The sequence below is a fragment of the Mastigoproctus giganteus genome, chromosome 9 (assembly GCF_048544385.1).
Source record: "Mastigoproctus giganteus isolate SK-2022 chromosome 9, ASM4854438v1, whole genome shotgun sequence".
Taxonomy (NCBI): Eukaryota; Metazoa; Arthropoda; class Arachnida; order Uropygi; family Thelyphonidae; genus Mastigoproctus; species Mastigoproctus giganteus.
Genome location: NC_143583.1, coordinates 191,883,259 through 191,905,392, shown reverse-complemented (window position 1 = coordinate 191,905,392; position 22,134 = coordinate 191,883,259). Strand labels below are relative to the sequence as shown.

The following is a 22,134-nucleotide window of genomic DNA, read 5'->3' as shown; positions in this document are numbered from 1 at the left end:
TAAACAATCAAGCAAGGGTATACATAAAATGGGGCAGCCACCGCTTTCACGAACACGTGGCTGTGCCTAAATGCTTCAAGTGTTGCAGGTTTGGCCGCACCTCGCACACTTGTATAAAGACTGCCAACGTGCAGCCATTGTGCTGAAAAAGGCCACGAATTTAACAGCTGTCCTAACAAAACCAAAGATCCTGTTTGTGTGAACTATAAAAGTTTCAAAATGGACTCAGTGCATTCCATCAGAGACAGAAAATGTCCAACATATATAAAAGTCAAGGATCAGCACCAACAACGGATCAATTATGGGGAGACACCTTAAAAATTTAACTTTGAAGAGGTAAAAATATGCAAATTAAGGCACAACGGGCCCGGGCTGTGGTTGGCCAAATCAGGATTTGGGCAGACGAGGACAACACGGATGTGATTATCCTGCAAGAGCCGTATGCTCATAAGAACCAGGTCAGAGGCTATACCTTGACCTACAAAATCATCCAGGTGGAAGGGGAAACCCCCTGGGCAGTAATAGTTGTAAGAAACCCTGTAAGATATCACAGCCACAAAGATAACCCAACTTTGCACAGCCTGGGCCATATATGCCCATATTATTACAAAGCTTAGAAACTTTTACATCGTTGCCCTATATTGCTGTCCAGGCAAAGATATTATCGGGGTTATAAGATACCTTCAAAGTGTACTATAAACACTCTCCCAGGAGGGAGAATTATCGTCGGGGCAGATGTAAACTGCAGGTCTCCCGTGTAGTATAGCACAACACCAGACCATTGAGGAGCAACAAACAGCCAAAGACTGGAGGACTACCTGGGTAACTCCCCCTTTGAAATCCTCAATCAGCCAAACAACCTCCCCACTTTCAGCAGCACCCTTTGGGAAGCCACCATTGACATTTCTCTTGCTACAAGAAACACAGCCAGCTATATCTCCAACTGGAAGGTCCAAAATGATGATGACCTCGGACCACCAAGCCATTACATTCAGGATCACAAAAAACCGCAATAGACAATCCATTTTCAGAGTAATGCAACATAGATATGCAATAGAAAAAACAAACTGGGACACGATCAGGGGGTGCCCTGCTCTAAGTGGTGGGACAAGAGCAGCAGAAACTCAGGCAAATTCAAAATCCAAACCTTCTTCAAAAAGAGATCACCACCCTATTAACACATGCCCTGGTGGAATGAGTAGCTTCGAAGGATGTTGTTGTTGTTTTGGTTTTTAGGAGCATTAGCAACTAAGGCCATATTGCTCCGGGATATACAGTGGTCATTCCCTGACCTTTCCGCATCTTCCATATTTGGTGGTGACTGGCTCGAACCTTGGTATAATCAAGAAGCGTGTGCTACGCACTACTGCTCCTTCCCACCTGGCTACGGAGGCGCCCTTCGAAGGATGAGAAAGGAGGTACAAGCCAAACGGAAAGCATTCCAAAGGGCGAGAAGATCCTGGCCTGATGTGGAGGTCAAAAAACTTAAACAAGTATATCAAATAGCAAGAAACGCGTATACGGAAAGAATAAAGAAATCAAAGCAGCAATCCTGGGAGCGACTTGTCTCTTACACAGGAAATTCGGACCCCTGGGGGGGTGGTTTACAAAATCACCACAAACAAACTCCCTGGGGAATCCTAACCACTACCTGGAGGAACTCAGTCTCAAATATCTTAAACAACATTTTTCATCCAAACATTAGTCCAACAACAACCAAACAGCATGAAATCTGCAGAGAAAATGAAACCTATCGGACTGGACAAGTTGAACCGCAGGTCACACAGGAAGAACTCCTAGCCACAGAAGCTCTTATCAAAGGGGAAAAATGTCCGGGACCCGACTTGTTCGAGCCTGAGATTGTGAAAAAGGTTGTGGAGCTTACACCGGAGCTGTTGCTGCACCTATTCAATCTCTGCCTACACACTGGCACCTTCCCGTATGGCCGGAAAGTTGCAAATATGAAACTGATCCTTAAAAATCTGACAAAACCACCACATCTACCAAGTTCATACAGGCCTATAGCCCTATTGTGCATATGCAGCAAGCTCCTAAAGCGTTTCCTCCATGTATGGATCCAAAGCCACTACGAAAAAGCAAACCTAGTATCACCAAACCAATATGGCTCAGAGTGGGGCGTTCCACGGTTGATGCTCTACAGGAACTGCTCACTCAGGCCTGCCAAGCAGACAGGAAATACTTCCTGATGATTAAAATAGATTTGGGGGGGGTCGACACCCTATAGTGGCCGAGCGTACTCCGCAGGCTCAGGCAAGCAAATGTACTGGACAATCTGTTCAATATCATGAAAAGCTACCTCTCAAATAGGGTGATCACAGTAAATGCTCCTTATCGGAAACTCACAAGACAGATATACCGTGGCTGTTCCCCCCCCCTTTCTATACCTTGACCTCGGGGAGGTTCATTCACAAGCCTCTGCTGATGACCTCATCCTGACAGTGGCTGCAAATTCCAGGGCCCAGCTTGAGACCTTGGCAAACCACGCACTCCAAATCCTCCAGGACTGGGCAAAAACATACTGCCTGACCATATCACCATCAAAAACAAACTCTCTGCTTCTTAAAGGAACTCTCTGTATTACAAGACCGTCACAGATTAAAACTGGAAACAAAACCGTAAAGTTGTCGGAGCAACTCAAATATCTTGGCATAGGACTAGACAGAAACCTCTCTTTCCAAGCTCATCTCAAATACATCAGAACCAAAGTAAGAAACTATACTGCCATGGGTGCTAGGATCTCCCGTCGGGACTGGGATCTTAACAAGTGAACTCTCTCACTGTATTACTATCTTCATTCCTGTGATTACGTATGCCACTGGAGTTTGGTTTAGCAAGGCTACGACTGCAGTAAACAGACAACTCCTGGATTCCACTCAACGCACGGTCCTGTTCTCCATCTCTCGTGGAGAGCAGGACTGTGCGTACTCCCCACCAGGGCCGTGAGTACTCACGCCCTCCAGGTCCTGGTGGGGCCCTCCCCCTCGACCTGGAAGTGGTTGTTGTTGTTGTTGTTGGGTTTTTTGGGCACAAGGGCCTCTTGGGCCATATTGTGCCTGTTCATGATTTGTTTGTCACTATGATCACAGTCTATTATACAGATTTATGTGTTTCAAATAATTAAACAGGTCCTCGAAATTTGCTTCATTCCCAAGAATATGTAATAAGGTTAAGGGTTCCTGTAAGTTGGACAGGGAGCTAAAGCTTGATTTTCTGACTGTTGAAAGTTGGGGACATTCTATGAGGATGTGTTTTATTGTTAGCTGTGCCTGACAAAAGAAACACTGAGGAGAATTCTCTCCCATAAGCAAATACAGGTGAGTTGGATGCGAATGACCGATGCGGAGCCTTGCTAGAATCACTTCTTGTTGCCTGCTTCTCCTGGAACTAGATATCCACAGTTGTGGCTCTTTTTTTATCTGCAGCAGTTTATTATTGGTTTGAGTTTTCCAAAGGAGAGCCATTGTTTCCTGCATGTTGTTTTAATGGCAGATTTGTAATCAGTGTAGGGAACGTTTAGTTGTCTGGAAGATCCAGGGTCAGGATGTTTTGCAGCAGCATCCACATGTTCATTACCTGAGATGCCAACATGACCAGGGATCCAGCAGAAGGTAACCTTCTGATTGACTGTTTGATAGTGAAATAACTTAGATTGGATCTCTTTAAGAATGGGGTGAGAGGGAGAAAAGGTAGATTGAATGGCAGTGATTGCACTTAAGGAGTCTGTATATATATCAAAGATTCCTTTATATGGTAGTGGCGGCTCCGTAGCCAGGTGGGAAGGAGCAGCAGTGCGTAGCACACGCTTCTTGATTAGACCGGGGTTCAAGCCCGTCACCACTAAATACGAAGGATGAGGAAAGGTCAGGGAATGACCACCGCATATCCTGGAGCAATATGGCCTTAGTTGCTAATGCTCCTAAAAATCAAATAACTAACTAACTAACTATGGTAGTTGTTTATATTATCTAGAGTCAATTTTATTGCGAATAATTCTGAGGTATAGATACTGCATTCGATGGAAAGAGACACAGCTACTGAGAAGGTGGAAGAAACTACTGCAGCACCTACAGCTGTATCTGTTTTGGAGCCATCAGTATAGATATGTACTTTTCCTCAGTTTTCCAAGGAATGCGATTTATGGAGCTGTTGAAAATTTGTATTAGCCAGGGATGTCTTCCCCCATCTTAAAAAGAAATTGTCACAGGGAGGTACGAATTCAGTCCAGGGAGGTTCAGGAGTACCAAGGTCTTGGAAGACATTCTGAAAGTTAATGTTCCAACTGATCATGAGCTCTTGCAGTCCAAGCCCTGTGGGGCGATTCTCATTAGGTTTATTTTGATAGGGCATGGTGTATTGAGGGTCAAACAAGTGCTGCCAGCTAGGATGTGATGGAATACTCTTAATCTTTAGTGCATAGTTACATAATAAGGATTTTCTCCTTAGATGCAGTGGAGGTTGGTTCATTTGCCTCAATATACAGGCTGTGGATCGGAGATGTTCTGAAGGCTCCCACAGCTATCCTAAGGGCACTATGCTGTATAGTGTTCAGCCTGTACTGTTATTTGGTTTTTAGGAGCATTAGCAACTAAGGCCATATTGCTCCGGGATATGCGGTGGTCATTCCCTGACCTTTCCGCATCCTCCGTATTTGGTGGTGACGGGCTCGAACCCCGGTCTAATCAAGAAGCGTGTGCTACGCACTGCTGCTCCTTCCCACCTGGCTACGGAGCCGCCTGGTGTTCAGACATAATAGTGAACTGTTCCTAGCAGAGTCATAGACAGGTGATCCATAACCTAAGCGTGATCTTATTAAAGCTCTATAGAGATGAAGAAGAGAGCTTCTGTCAGCACCCCAGGACATAGCGGAAACGGCTCTTAGGATGTTCAGTTTTTTAAGACATGTAGTTTGAAGGTAAGATATATGGGAAGCAAAATTAAGTTTATTATCTAAATGTAACCCCAACAGACGAAAATTGTTAGTGACAGGAATCAGGTTGTTTTCTAAAAATATTTCTGGATTCGGGTGGAGTTTGCGTTTTTTTACAAAAGTGAATTGCAGTAGATTTTTTTTCTGCTAAAGAATAACCATTCCGCAGTGTCCACGATTCTATTTTAGCTATGGAAATTTGAAGTTGTCTTTCAATGGTGTTCATAGTTTGGGATTGACAAGGGATAATGAGGTCATCGGCAAAAATGTACGATTCTACTGTATTTGGTACTTCCCGTGTCATATTTGTAATTCTTACTGCAAATAATGTTGGACTTAGAATGGAACCCTGCCGTACACCCTCCTCTTGTTCAAATGATTTGGATAAATTGTTCATAGACCTTACCTGAAGCATTCTGTTGCGTAGAAGGTTTTGTATAAATTGAGGTAACTGACCTCTCAAGCCGAAAGAATGGAGATCTTTTAGTACACCATATCGCCAGGTGGTATCAAAGGCTTTCTCAATATTGAGATTAATCGTGACTAGATGTTCTCTCCTTATGAAGGCATTTCGGATGTTTGCCTCTGCTTTTATCATCACATCTAGCGTGGACCGGCTCTTTCAAAATCCATACTGGCTGCTGTTTAGTAAGTTGTTTGTTTCCAGGAACCACGTTAGCCACCTGTGAACCATTTTTTCCAAGAATTTTCCTAAACAACTAGTCAGTGAAATCGGCCTGTAGTTATGCAGAAAGGTACGATCAGATTATAGCAAGCCGAACGGAGATGGTAGCTGGTGTATTCCTGGCTTCGGGAAGGCTAGAACAACTGAGTGACGCCAGGAGAGTGGGTAGGTATTTTCTAAGAAAATATGGCTGTAATATTTTAACAATGTTCTTTTTGCTCTGTTGTCAAGTTGTTTTAACATTATATAATAGACCCCCATCTGGCCCAGCAGCACTATTGGGTGTTTTATTGAGTGCCCCTAGAAATTCTGTTAATGTGAATGGTATGGGTGTGAAACTGCCGTAGAAAAATTAATCTTATGCTTTTCTGCAGATTCTTTAATTCGTTGAAGGTTGGGTTAAAGGTGGATATTGCTGATATGCTGGCAAATGATTCCGCTAAGGCACTTGCTATTTCTTCCAGTGATGATAACTCTTTCCCTTCCCAATTTAGTATTGTAGTTGGAGACTGAACATATTTGCCATTGAGCATTTGAATTTTCTTCCAAATGATTCTACTATCTGTGTCCTTATTTATACTTGAGGAAAAGCTAATCCAGGCTTCTTTCTTTGCATTTCTTCTTATTTTACGGAACTTGGCTTTCAGTCTTTTGAAGTTAATTAGGTTACTAGTTGTGGGGAATTTATGAAATAAATTCCAAGATCTATTTTTTCCTGTTTCGCATGCGTACAATCTTGGTTCCACTAATAGTTACTGTGTTTCCATTTCCCGGGTAAATATTTTGGTATTGCAATGGTACAGCTAGTAATATTTGACTAGTAATGTGTTCCGTGACATTTTCTATGGTCTGAGATTGTATTATTTTATCATCTAACCGAACATGAGAGGCATATTCACTCCAGGCAACCATAGAGGGTAATACTCTTGATCTAGTTATTAGCAGTGATCATTCGTGTATTAAGAATTTACAGATAAAAGAACCATTAGGTGGCAGTGATCACAGTGTACTGATGTGGGATTTACTTAAAGATATAATTACCATCAGGGGTAAAGGAAGGGGTTTTTGCTTCCATAAAGGTGACTATAGTGGTCTCAGACACTTTTTAAATTCTGTACAGTGGGACAAACTGATGATGTTACCAACAGCAAATTCTAAGTGGGACGCATTCAAGGAATTAATAGCGGAAGCTACTAAATGTTTCATACCTATTAAGAAATATTGTTCAAGGTTTAGGCCTAAATGGTTGTCAAATGAACTAATGAGACTTGTGGCAGAGAAGAAAAATGCATGGGATGCATATAAATTATCAGGCAACACAGAAGCCTATGATATATATAAGCTAGTCTGTAATCAAGTCACAAAGGAGGTTAGGCAGGCGAAGGCAGATTATGAGAAATCTTTGGCAAAGGATGCTAAGAAAAACAGCAAGGATTTCTTTACTTATATAAACTCTAAAAGGAAGGGGATGAATCTGATTGGTCCACTTGACATCGATGGTTCGACTGTTGATGATCCTGCTCAGATAGCAAACAAACTGAATGAGTATTTTGCATCTACATTCACACATGAGGAGTTATTAAGGTTTGAAAATGCCACAAGGTTTATCAAATTGTAACAGTGTGCTTAATGATTTTGTAATAACTGAGAACAAAGTGGAGGAGAAATTGTTGAAGTTAAACATCAGAAAGGCACCTGGGGTGGATGGGATCTATCCAGTTATATTAAAAGAGGTGACAAAGGAAGTAAGCAAACCCTTAGCCATAATTATGAGAGCATCCTTAGACTCAGGGGAGGTCCCCATGGACTGGAGATGTGCAAATGAGTCCCCAATTCACAAAGGGTAGATCGAAGGGTGACACGAGTAATTACAGACCAGTTAGTTTAACTTCTGTTCCGGGTAAAATAATGGAGTCACTGGTTAAAGATGCATTGCAGGATCATCTAGATAAGACTTCAGCAATAATTCAGACACAGCATGGGTTTGTTAAGGGAGTCTTCTCTGACAAATTTGATTGGATCTTATGATGTGGTTACAAAGGAACTGGATGCAAAAAATAATTTTGATATCATATACTTGGATTTCAGGAAAGCTTCTGACACTGTTATGCATGGAAGACTACTGTACAAATTGGAGCAGAATGGTATTAAGGGTAAGTTGCTACAATGGATAAAAGGATGGTTGAGTGGGAGAAGACAGAGGGTGGTAATCAATGGGTGCTGCTCTTTGTGGACTAATGTTATTAGTGGAGTTCCACAGGGTTCAGTGTTGGGTCCACTGTTGTTTTGTATATTTATCAATGATATTGTTGAAGGTATATCAGGCTTAGTATCGAAGTTTGCAGATGATACAAAGGTTAGCAGGGTTGTTAATGACAGTAATTGCAGTGTGTTACTGCAACAGGATCTAGAAAATTTGGGCAGATGGGCTGAGAAGTGGCAACTGAAGTTTAACATTGAAAAATGCAAAGTACTGTATATGGAGAAGTAACCCCAGAGAAATGTACCAACTGTGTGGTACTACACTTAAGGAGGTAGAAAATTAAAAAGACCTGGGAGTAATTGTGCAGTCAGATATGAAGTTTTCTGAGCAATGCAGACAGGCTGCCAGGGCAGGCCATGGGGTATTGTCAATGACATACAGGAATTTTGTTATCAGGGAAAAGGAGGTGATTGTCCCTCTGTATAAGGCAATGGTCAGGCCATGCCTTGAGTACTGCATGCAGGTCTAGAGGCCTCATTTTAGGAAGAATGTAGATTTGCTTGAGTGTGTACAGAGAAGGGCAACAAGATTGGTGAGGAGAATGAAGGGATCCTCTTACCAGGAGAGGCTTAAGTTCTGCAAATTGCAGCAGTTGGAGACTAGGCACCTGCGAGGTGATCTGATTGAGGTGTATAAGGCCTTGAATGGGTTGAGCATGCTGAATGCTGATGCTGCATAAGCTCATATGCTTGCTTTCTTTATTCATTTGCCACTACTTCTACTACTACTATTATTATAACGATATTGAGATTTTTTATTTGTATAACTATTTCTGTTTAGGTTGCAATATCAGCTGCAGCTAGTATGTGATTGGCTATGTAAACAGTTACAGCAGTGGACTGATGTTGCACATGTTCTCTATAGTGAAAGTAAATTTTTTTCTTACAAGTATTCTACCTTTTTTTTTTTTTTATAGTCTCACAATAATGTTGTGGCAATCGCTATGATATTATTAATATTTTGAATATAATTTTTAAAAAAAAACTTTGGGTTCCAAAATAATGATAATAATAAAACAATAAATTTTAAAAATATTCTTTAATAAATCATGTCATGCTGAACATTTTATTAGAAAAATTATCCAAAATACTTTTACCGGTATGCCAATACTAACAAAAATGTTTTACTGTTGTACTAGACCAGACTGGCTTACTTTCAGCACTGGTTTAAGGTAAATAGATGGAGAAATGGTCACTGCAGAATGAGTCATTCCACAACAATGATTACCCCCAGAGGCAGACTGGCCATGAGACTTACCGGGGATACCCTGGTGGGCTGGTGGAGGCCAGTGTGATTTTGGACATAAACAATATGGCTAACACTAGTATGAGGCCTCTACAAGTTTTACTAGGTAAGAATTTTTGACCCAGTATGCCTCTGATTACCCCATGCTTGGAAAATTAATGATCAACAAATGGATATATTTATAGCAGAGATTCATCCAGTAGGTAGGTGAATATGGGTTGGAGAGTCAAAATTTAACAGAGTTAGGTTGTGATCATCCAGGAATGCTTCAATCAACTGGGCCCCTTGTGCCCATGGTAGAGTAGCCCCCACAGTGGAAGGCAACCATTGTGGAAGGCAATGAAATTGCCAGAGAAAGAGATAGGAAATGAGAGCTGTGTGATAAGATTGTCAAATACTGTACTGTGTGGGAGTAAGAATGGGATTGGTGAAACGAAAAAATAAATAAGGATTATTAATATTTATACTACTATACAGACTGCCCCAACTTCTAAGGAGCTTTGTAATTGAATGTGTCTAGAAGGCAAGAGAGATTTAATAAGAACTACTACACCACCATGAGCAGTAGACTACAAGTTTCGATCTCACCAGGACATAGTATAATTTCTAAAGCAGGGAGAAACTTGTGGTGCCAGAGAAGTTTCCTGCACACAACTCCTACAGAGCTAACTTGAACAGGTAAATTTCTGAGTTCATCAGAACTGCTAAATAACATTCTGCAGTTTTACTGGAATTTACACATTATTTATATTTAGTTAAGGAAGACTGATCGGATTATTTTTTTATGAATGATGGACTTCTGCCTGTCTTGTTTTGCTTTGTTCTTTTTTTTTTGGGAAAATGGGAATTCCAATTCCATGATAAAATTTGCACGAAATTCTAGCACTATTCCATCAGGAATTTTAACAACTCCACAGTTTAAAAAAAGGCTGAAAATTAACTGTTATAACACAGTTTTTGAGGCTGTTTTAAACTGGCACATCCGTAGGCAGGTGGGCAGGAGCAGCAGTGCATAGCACACGCTTCTTGATTATACCGGGGTTCGAGCCCATGACTACGAAATACGGAGGATGCGGAAAGATCGGGGAATGACCACCGCATATTCCCGGAGCAATATGGCATTAGTTGCTAATGCTCCTAAAAACCAAATAACAAACAAACAGACTGGAAGCTAACAAGCCGGGTAAGATAATGAATTTAATCAAATATCAGAAACTTTAGAAATAAATTTAAAAAAAAAAAAGTAATTAAAAGACCATAATACAAATGAAGAAATAAGAAAAAAAAAAACCAGGAGTGCTAAATATCAAATTAAAGGTGAGTGAGGCAAACTTGTGGGCTCTAAATTACCTAAAGTGGTATGGGAGAAGGAAGATTAACTAAACATATATTCAAAACAAAAATGAAAAGTGAGGCCTAGACACAGACCACGAAGATGATAAATTGACAAAGTGCATACTCTGGTTAGGGCTACGGATCTAACAGAAAATGCAATGGTATGGAGAAGAACGGTGAATAGAATGCCAATAGCTCAGAAAGGTTGATCTACACTATCATGTTGACCTATACACCAAATGGATTTAACAGATTTTCTCATATTGTGATATTTTTCCTCATATTGTGAATTTAATCATCACTAAGTTTTCAAGCAGAGTAGTGATCGAGTCCACCTGCCTGCCAAACAATAGACAGGTGGGCACTATCACTGCTGAAGTAAATCTCTAAAAGAGATTATTGGGTATAGTATATATTAGTATTAGCAAATTATGCAAGAAAGCAAGCTTATAAAGCATCAGCCAAAAAAAAAAAAAATTACCAAATAAATGCATTCTATTTCTTTTTTTAGGAACTGTTGTTTATTTGCTGTGATGAGACAAACTAAGGCAATAGATTCATAACATAAGAAGAATGATCACTGCACAGAAAATAAATGTTGCTTTTTCAATGAATATTGTTTTCCAAGGTTATTTATAAAATATATCATGTACCATAACACTAAAATTGAGATTTATGTTACAGACATATGATACTACGCAAATTAAAAGCTATCACCGAATGTGCGTTTATAATTTATGCTAAGTAAACTGATCTTAAAATTTACAGCATAATATTAATCTTATGCTACTATAAATTTAGTAGCATAGATGATCTGGAAGAAGAGTAGAGTTCCATCTAAGCATGTGTAAAGATTTATTCTAATGTGAAACTCCCACAACTATGACTTGGACAATCTGAATTTAGTGGGACAAACTACTCTTTCAAACAAGACTTGATTAATAAAACAAATGCACAGTGTATATACATTACCTCCATATTGCTGGAAGAGGACCACATCTATCAACAAGGCCTTTTCCAAACTTGATGAGTGGAGGGAGTTTATAGGAATGGTAGAGAACATTTACGGTGGAACTTTCTTCTTGTTGCTCAGAGGTATTACTAATTGCATTTAGAGAATTCTGGTAATACTGCCTCCAACTCTCCTCACTGATGCTGCTTAAACGTTCCGATGCACTAGCATCTGTTTCTTCTTGTTCCACTAAACTGAAATAAATCACAATCAATGCAAAATAACAATGCAGTACATAACGAAATTAACAAACATCAGTTTCTGATCACTGTCATCTATAAAAAAAATAGACCAACTCCCCATTTTACAAACATTCACTTAAAAATTTGCATCAACATATTTCAAAAGTCAATACCCCCTTCTCAATATTGTTATTATTAGTCATATGGTGCAAGGAAGCCTGAGGCTTTTGCTGAACCAGCCAAAAAATATATTTTCCGAGTTACCCTGAGTGAGAGAGAGAGAGAATCAAAAGTAGAAGGGAATCACCAAGAAAGAGAATAATGTGTGCCAAGCCCATACTCACCAGCCAATGAGCCCCTGGGGTAAATTTCTGCTAAACTGAAAATATGCCAAGCTGTGGTATGCTTCGGGCACAGTAGTTCTTAAAGAATCAAAGGATAATGATATTAATAAGATCAGTGTCACTTCTGAAGATGACAAACAAGAGCATATAATTATGGGAGTATCTTTAGATTCAGGAGAGGTCCTTATGGACCTCTCCAAATCTTGATATGTACAAATGTATCCCCAATTCACAAACAGGGATTAAAGGGTGACATGAGTAATTACAGACCTGTTAGCTTAACTTGTTCCCAAGAAAATAATGGAGTCTCTGACTAAAGAAGTAATGCAGGATCATCTTGACAGGAATCTTATACTGCAGTCATAGCATGGATTTATTGAGGGACAATATTGTCTATCCAATTTTACTGGATATCATAATATAGTAACAAAGGAACTGGATGAAAAAATAATTTGATATCACATACCTGGATTTCAGGAACGCTTTTGATGCTGTTGCTCATAAACGACTGTTGTACAAACTGGAGCAGTGCAGCATTAAGGACAAGTTACTGCTCTAGATAAAGGGGTGTTGGAATGGGAAAATACAGACAGTTTATTAATGGACACCGCTCTTCATGGGCTAATGTTATTAGCAGAGTCCCCTAGAGTTCAGTGCTGGACACATTCTTGTTTTCTATATTTATTAATGATATTGATGAAGGTACATCAGCCTTAATGTCTAAGTTTGAAGATACAGAGATTGGCAGGATGGTTAATGGCAGTAATCAGGATAAGTTGTTTTTTCTTTCTTTTTTTTTCTTTTTTTTTTTGGTTAGTTGTTGGCACATTGGCTTCTGTGGCCATATTGCACCTCCCAAGGTTTTTGCATTTTCTACTCTGATCCAAGCCCGAGGCACAATTCAAACCCGCGACCTTTGGGTTGCCAGACAGGCACTTTACCCACCCGGCTAGCCTGGTCGGCCAGGGTAAGTTGCCACAACAAGATCTAAACAAATTAGCCCAATGAGCTGAGAAATGACAGTTGAAGTTTAAGATTGATAAATGCAAGGTACAGTACTGCATATGGATAACAGTAATCCCAGATTAATGTACCAACTGTCGTACTACACTCAGATAGTGGTAGTGGAAAATGAAAAAGATCTGAGAATAATTGTCCAGCCAGATATGAAGTTGTCTGAGCAATGCAAAAGGCTGGCAGGACAGCTCATGGAGTTTTGTTTATGATATAGAGGAACTTTGCTAGCAGGGACAAGGAAATAATTAACCTATTGTATAAGGCAATGGTCAGGCTGTATCATGAGTACTGCATACAGGTCAGGATACCTAATTTTAGGAAGAACATAGATCTGCTGGAACGGATGCAGAGAAGAGCAATGAAATTGTTAAATGATGCAGAAAAGGATAATGAGATTAGTGAAGGGAATGAAAGGGGTTTTGTCACAAAGACAGGCCTCAGTTCTGCAAAGTGCAGTATCTTAAGACTAGGCACCTGCGAAGTGATCTGATGAAGGCTTTGAATGGATTGAGAAGGCAAAAAACTGATGTACTATAAGGAGGAAGAGGTTTATCTTTAGCCAGTTGACTGTTGAAATAAATTCAAGGAAAAACTAGGCAAAAAAAAATAAATAAAAAAATACTGGAGGGTGTGGACAATTGATGTGGGGTTTTTTTTTTTTTTTGGCTGATGCCTTATAAGCTTGCTCCTTGCATCATATGCCACTAATAATAATATTTAAGCAAAAACCAAATAAAAACAACTGCAATGAAAAAAAAAAGCTTACAATAACATACTGACTACTGTCTATTTAATTTTTGTTTATTAAAGTACAGTAAACCCTCGATTTAACAGACTAATAGGGGAGAAGGACTGCCCGTTAATGCCCAAAGTCCTTTAATTGATGACCTGGGAGGGGGGAATTTTTTATTTTTCTTAATGTAAAAAAAAAGCTTTAATACAATATTCAGTACTGTACAATATAAAATTATGTTGCAATTTGGTCTTTGATTTACAGATATCAGAAACAGTTTATTTTTTTTACACTGTAAATTTCACAAACACATGCTACCGAGACGCCTTGTTCCAATTTCTCAATTAGCTCTAATTTCTGTGCCAAATTTAAGTTCACACACTTTCTTTTAACTCCTCTATCACTTGATGCCATTTTAAATTGTAAGGATTGCAAAATTATTTAATACATAAAGTCACAATTCAGAAATCACAGAAACACTCTGGATACAACCTGACGGCACGATAGCTTGAGGCAGACTGAGACCGAAACAAAGCAAGTCGATAGACCTGCAGTTTAGTGTCCCGGTCACATTCAGCTCGGTGTCGTTTGTTATTTGGTTTTTAGGAGCATTAGCAACTAAGGCCATATTGCTCCGGGGACATATGGTGGTCATTCCCTGACCTTTCTGCATCCTCCGTATTTGGTGATCACGGGCTCAAACCCCGGTCTAATCAAGAAGCGTGTGTTACGCACTGCTGCTCCTGCCCACCTGGCTACGGAGGCACCCGTTCAGCTTGCAAGTCATTGATTGCTCTTATCTGTTATCTGGGAAAACAACTATTTGGACACGTTTTCAGAAAATAAAAAACAATTTCCTGAATTTGATTATAAAAATAAAAGTAGGTAGTAAATTATCAAAACAATAATGGAAATAGGTAATTATAATTAATTTTTAATTAATGATAACACTAAGGTCTTGTATAACCTAAAAAAAAAATAACATGGCCAAGATTAATATGTACATTACTGTATTATTATTTGTCCGCTCCGTTAAATCCGAAATCTGCTATATCGGGGTTCATTAAATCGAGGGTTTACTGTATATTTAAAGTACATTGGCATACTTAATATCAATGATTCAACTGTTGATGATTCTGCTCAGGTTGCTGACAACAAACTGAATAAATATTTTGCATTTACATTCACACATGAGGAATTATTTAAGTAAGTGAATGCCAGAAGTTTATCAAATTCTAACAGGGAGCTGAATGATTTTGTAATAACTGAGAGGAAAGTGGAGGAGAAATTGTTGAACATAAGAAAGGCACCTGGGTTGGATGGGAGCTAACCAAATATATTAAGGGAGGCAGCGAAGGAAGTAAAGAAACCCTTATCTGTAATTTCAAGAACATCCTTGGATTTAGGGGAGGTCCCTGCAGAATGGAGAGTGCGAATGTATCCCCAATTCACAAAGGGGGGGATCAAAGGTTGAAATGAGTAATTACAGAACTGTAAGTTTTAACTTCTGTTTCAAGATTAATGGAGTCATAAAAGAAGTGATGCAGGATTATCTATACAGGAGTGCACTTATACTTCAGTCACAGCATGTTTGTTATCTTGTCTGACCAATTTGATTGGATACCATGTTGCAGGCACAAAGGAACTGGATGCAAAACATAATTTTGATATCATACACTTGGATTTCAGGAAAGTCATTGATACTGTTGCAAATAAAAGACTGCTGTACAAATTGGAGCAGTGTGGCATTAAGGGCAAGTTACTGCTATAAAGGGATGGCAGAAGACAGAGGGTGATTATTTATCAATAGACACTACTCTTCATGGACTAATGTTATTAGTGGAGTCCCCCAGGTTTTGGTGTTGAGCCCATTATTGCTATCTATATTTATTAATGATATTGATGAAGACATATCAGGCTTAGTGTCCATGTTTGCAAATGATACAAAGGTTGTCAGGGTGGTTAATGACGGTATGCTACTACAAGAGGATCTAGAAAAATTAAGCAGATAGGCTGAGAAATCACAACTGAAGTTTAATCTTGGCAAATGCAAAGTACAGTACTGCATATGGGTAGAAATAACTCCAGATTAACATACCAACCATATGGAACTACACTCAGAGTAGCAGAAAATGAAAAGATTTGGCAGTAATTGTGCAGTCAGATATGAAGTTCTCTGAACAGTTCAGAAATGCTGCCGGGATAGCTCACAGGGTTTAGTCAATAATATACAGGAATTTTGCTAACAGGGATAAGGAGGTGATTATTCCATTGTATAAGGCAATGGTCAGGCCACATCTTGAATTCTGCATACAGGTCTGGAGGACTTATTTTAGGAAGGAAGTAGAGCTGCTGTGCTGGAACAGTACAGAGAAGGACAAAAAGATTGGTGAGGGGAATTGGTCAGTTCTGAAAATTGCAGCATCTGGAACTTAGGCACCTACAAAGTGATCTGAGTGAGATGTTTACAGTTGAATGGCTTAAGCAAACTCAATGTTGATGATATTCTTCCTCTTGCTGTGAGTAAGCACATGAGGACACAGGTTCAAATTGAAGAAGGATAGTTGCAGAACAGATGTGCAGAGGTTTGCCTTCGGTTGATTACTGGAACAAGCTTCCATACGTTGCTGTGGAAGTGGATAGAATGAATAAATTCAAGGAAAAAGTGGGCAAACTGTTGAGAGGATGGATAGGTGAAGTGGGTTTTTTTTTTTTTTTTTTGACTGATGCTGTATAGACTTGCTTTTTTGCATCATTTGACACTACTAATACCCTCCAATAAACTATTTTAGAACTTAAATACTTCTCTGGCGATCACTGCATCTGTTGAAGTCAGTGCTATCTTTACTGCTAGCCCTGATATGTTTGGAGTAGGAATTTTTATTTTATTTATTTTTTTTGTTACTTTATTTTATTTTTTTTTTTTTTTTTTTTTTTTTTTTCATGCTGATACTGGCTTTGGGCAGTGCAGGATTTATCTACTATTCCATTACCCTTTTATTCTCTTCTTCTGTTTCATTCTTTTCTCTGTAATGTATAAAAGTTTTGGCATGTGTGAGCTGGCATTGGCTTGCTGGTGCTGGAGTTTCTCTTGTTTGCCCCTATCTTTTCAGGACATTCAGCATATGTTAGTCAAAGAATTCCTCCTCGTGACAAGGACAAGTGCCAGGAAGTCTTCTGGTCAGTTACTTGCTTCCTGGTAGCTAAGTAACCAACTGACATCACAACATTACCCAACATTACACTTCACAAACAACACTTTACTCACATGACTATACTTAAAGAGATCTGTATGCAGCACTGGTTTACACAGTGGATCTGACTCACTGTTTACACACTGCTTCAACAGAAAATATTCATGAACATCTCTTCCAGAGCAATCTGCCTTAGAAAAACACATAGATACATATCCTTTTCTGTACACTGTACTCACCACAGTGGCATAACTACCATGTAGGCAGGCAAGGCAATTGCCTCCACGCCCGGGTCCTTTAGGTGCTCGGCGTTTTTGGCTGTCTGCTCTTTTTGCAATTTTCATTAATTAAGTAGGAGCCCTGAACATGTTCTTTGCCTCTGGGCCTGAAAAAGGGTAGTTATGCTACTGACTCACCATATTCAAATTCCACATCCTTTTGGTATGTTTCCGATATCCCAAAAACATCCACGTTTGATGACTTAACCAGTACTTCAAATTAATCAAATCTGTTACCACAGTGTATATGCAAGTACAGATACACCTGTTTCTGCTCTAACATAGCCCATATGCCTGTGTGTCTCATGAGAACCTCTAGCAGGCTTTGTAATCCCCAAAAAATTGCATTCAACATGTCTAATAGAAGTACTGCAAGAATCGCTTTCCCTTTTTCTGTGGCTGTCATTAATCTATTAATCTGCATATCCACCCCTAAGCTAGCAGTTTTCCAATTAACCTAACACTGCTTCAACAGAAAATATTCATGAATATTTGCATCAGCAAATATTCTGTACCCCTTCTATTTAAAAGTATTCCATCCCTGTAAAAACAGTCACTCCTGTCAACAAGCATGGACCATATTGAGAAAAATTCCACCCCATGAGCCTTACACAGTCTCTTCAGAGCTGAACTGATTGACAAGGCTCTCATCACAAACTCCCTCTTATCCTGTCAGAGCAAAATTGCAGGCACTTACAAATTTAATCATAACTCACAACTTTCTCACAATGTTGCTCTGTACTTGTTAAGTAAATCCTTAACTCTCCTACTCTGAATATCAATAATGCTAATAATTATTAGTATCATTAGTACTAATCTACAACAGTATCGCCTTTTGTACCCTTAAATATGATTGCTACTCTACATTGTCAACTTCAGCCCTTGGCAGACATATCCTGGTCTGATCACATTTATCCTTTTTTCAAAATATATTTCCCATTTCACTGACAATAGTTGCTTACAATAGCTACTTCCTGTGGGACTAGGGCTTTCTGCCAAGGAGGATTTGTTAGCCTTGTACGATGCATGAGTGTAGTTTTGGGGTCGTGGTGGATGGGGTCCTCTTTTTAATTTCTTTGAGGACATCAAACCTGTTTCTTAAGTCCATCAGAACACTGAATTGGTATTTAATATCCTCAAGCTCTCTGCAACAAAAGCACACAAAGACACCCCTTTGGCCATATCATGTCCCACTACAGATAACTCAGCAAAAAAAGCGACAAGTACTGTATGCAGCTCTGATTCACAAGAGAATTGCCATCGATGGGTCTCCTCCAAGCCAACACATTCCCGTAATTTATTTTAATTGTTTTAGTTTAAATTTAATTTTAAAACACCACAAGAACTAAGAGATAAGAATATAATGATGCCATACTACTTCGTACTATGCCTATTACGTTTCAAATAATGCTACTGACTACTCGGAGTAGCAGAAAATGAAAAGATTCAGCAGAAATTGTGCAGTCAGATATGAAGTTCTCTGAACAGTTCAGAAATGCTGCTGGGCCAGCTCACAGGGTTTTGTCATAATATATGGGAATTTTGCTAACAGGGAATGCTAACCTGAATGTTAGACAAATACAGAAATGAGTTAACCTATGTGATCAGGACCTTTGGAGTATTTATTCACTACAACTTAAAATACTGAACTCAGTAATTAATTTTAACTGTTATGATGTAGTACAACACATTATGATATTTCCACCAAAATTACTGATAAAACACAGGCCCTATGAAAATTAAGTTGTAACTTATTATTACTGTAACTTATACATAAGGTGCAAGGGAGCCTGAGGCTAATATGTTGCACCAGCCAAAAAAAAAAAAAAAATTTCTGAATTACCTGAGAGAGAGAGAGAAGTCAAAAGGAATCATCAAGAAAAAGAAGAATGATGATATCCAGCTCAGGACCCTGAACTTATTAGCATTGGCATACGATGCAAGAAAGCAAGCTTATGCAGCATCAGCCAAAAAAAAAACGCTCCGATTTCACCCCTCTGTTTATTCCAAATACCTGTCCAAGCTCAGCCTTAAATTTATTTAGGCTATCAATTTCCACAACAAAAGACGGAAGTCTGTTCCATCAATCAACTACCCGCTGGCTAAAGGCAAACTTCCGCACATCTATCCTACAACTGTCTTTCCTCAATTTGAATTTACCCTCTTAGGCAATTACTCTGAGCAAAAGGAATAATCCCATCAGCATTTAGCATGCTCAAACCATTCAATGCTTTATACACCTCAATCAGATCACCTCACAAGTGCCTAGTCTCCAGACACTGTAATCTGCAAAACTCAAGCCTTTCTTCATAAGAGCACCCCTTTGTTCCATTCACTAATCTTGTTGCCTTCTCTGTACTCGTTCCAACAGTTCTCCATCCTTCTTAAAATTAGGCCTCCAGACCTGTATACAGTACTCAAGGTGTGGCCTGACCATTGCCTTATAAAAGGGGATAATCACCTCCTTATCCATGCTAGAAAAATTCCTGTATATCATTGACAAGACACCATGAGCTACTCTTGCAGACCATCAGCACTACTCAGAAAACTTCATATATGCCTGCACAATTACCCCCAGGTGCTATACATTCTCTACTACTGTCAGTGTAGTACTACAGAGTTGATAAGTTACTCTGGGTTTACAGCTTCCCATATGTAGTACTTAACATTTGTCAATGTTAAACTTCATTTGCCACCTCTCAGCCCATTTGCTGTACTTTTCTAGATGTTGCTGCAGCAGCATACTGTCATTAGTGTCATTAACAACCCTGCCAACTTTTGTATCATCTGAAAACTTGGACATTAACCTCCAAGGCAGAATGTGCTGGTCCCGAAGGAACTAGTAGTTGTTGGTGACTCTATTGTCAGGGAAACAGGGAACATGCTTTGTAAAAAAGATCGGTGGAACAGGACCAGGGTATGTCTGCCAGGGGCAAAGGTTGATGACGTTGTAGAGCGAATATCATCTTTTAAGGGCACAAAAGGTGATATAGTTGTACACGTTGGCACTAATAATATTAAGAGTAGGAGACCGGCAGAATTACTTAACAAGTACAGGTCACTGTTGAACAAAAGCCGAGAATTAGAAAGTGTCTGCAATTCTGCCCAGACACGATAGGAGGGAGTATATGATGAGAGCCTTGTCGATCAATTCGGCCCTGGAAAGATTGTGCAAGGCTCAAGGGGTAGAATTTTTTTCAGCCTGGACTGTACTTGTTAACAGGAGAGATTGCTTCTACAGGGATGGGATACACTTAAACAGAAAGGGTGCAAGAATATTTGCTGATGCTTTCGAGGCAATGTTAGGTGGGTCGGAAAACTGCTAGCTTGGGGGGAGACAAAGACCAATAGATTGACAGTAGCCACAGGCAGAGGTGAAAGAGATTCTTGCACTGCTTCTATTAGAATGAGCAGAAGCCTGAAAAACAAGATGCATGGTATTTCAGAGAGTGCTGGGAGCCATTGCGGTACAAGTAAACACATGGGTTGTGTTAGGGTAGCTAAGAATAGAAACAGATACAGGTATACTTGTGTGTACACCAATGCTAGGAGTTTAGTAAATAAATTTGATGAATTTGAGGTATTGCTCAAAATATCAAAGGCAGATATTGTTGGGATATCAGAGACGTGGTGTCACACAGACATAAGGGATGCAGAACTGCAATTTGGGGAGTACAACGTCTACAGAAAGGATAGACAGGATAGGAAGGGGGGAGGGGTTATGCTATTAGTTAAGAAACACATAAAAACCAAGGAAGTGAAGCCAGTCGACATCGCTGGACAGTGCAGTGTTGAGTCAGTTTGGTGTGACATAAGCATTGGGAGATCAAAATTGAGAGTAGGAGTGTGCTATAGGCCTAATGACTCTGATGAGTATAATAAGGAACTGTACAGGGAAACAGAGTAGGCCAGTAAATCAATCAGAGAGTCTTATAATGGGAGATTTTAATTTCCCAGATATTGACTGGAATTTGGGGGCTGGTTACTCACACACTAGCAGGGCTTTTGTGGATTTATTGGATGATTGTTTTCTACATCAGCATGTTCGGGAGGCAACTAGAGGGAGTAATACTCTTGATTTGATTATCAGCAGTGATTCTTCATGCATTAAGAATCTGCAGATAAATGAACCACTAGGTGGCAGTGATCACAGTGTGCTGAAGTCGGATTTACTCAAAGAGGTAACTACCATTAGGGGTAAAGGGAAGGGTTATTGCTTCCGTAAAGGCGACTACGATGGACTGAGACAGTATTTAAATTCTATACAATGGGACCAACTGATGATGTTACCAACAGCAAATGCAAAATGGGAAGCATTCAAAGAACTTATCTTGGAAGCTACTAGGCTTTACATACCAACTAAGAAATATTGTTCAAGGTTTAGGCCAAAATGGATGTCAGATGAACTAATGAGGCATATGGCAGAAAAGAAAAATGCATGGGATACTTACAAATTAACACATGACACAGAAGCCTATGATAGATACAAGTTGATATGCAACCAAGTTACAAAGGAGGTTAGGCAGGCGAAGGTAGATTACGAGAAATCCTTGGCAAGGGATGCAAAGAAAAACAGCAAAGAGTTCTTTACTTATGTAAACTCTAGAAGGAAGGGGATGAATCAGATTGGTCCACTTGATATTGATGGGTCAACTGTTGATGATCCTGCTCAGGTAGCTAACAAACTAAATGAATATTTTGCATCGACATTCACACATGAGGAGTTATTCAGCAAGGGGAATGCCAGAGGTGTATTCAACTCTAGCAGTAAGCTACAGAATCTTGAAATAACTGGGAGTAAAATGGAGGAGAAACGGCTGAAGATAAACACAAGAAAGGCACCCGGGGTGGATGGGATCTATCCAGTTATATTAAAGGAGGCAGCAAAGGAAGTAAGC

At 39.5% G+C, this 22,134-nt stretch overlaps 1 protein-coding gene across 1 annotated transcript in view; it reads right to left on the bottom strand.

Moving 5' to 3' along the window:
- LOC150080979 (protein grainyhead-like) overlaps positions 1–22,134 on the bottom strand; it is a 271,124-nt gene that overhangs the window by 199,001 nt on the left and 49,989 nt on the right. Inside the window, exon 2 of the mRNA XM_090380871.1 lies at positions 11,449–11,682. Coding sequence (XP_090236997.1) covers positions 11,449–11,682 — 234 coding nt within the window. The remainder of the gene's footprint in view (positions 1–11,448; positions 11,683–22,134) is intronic.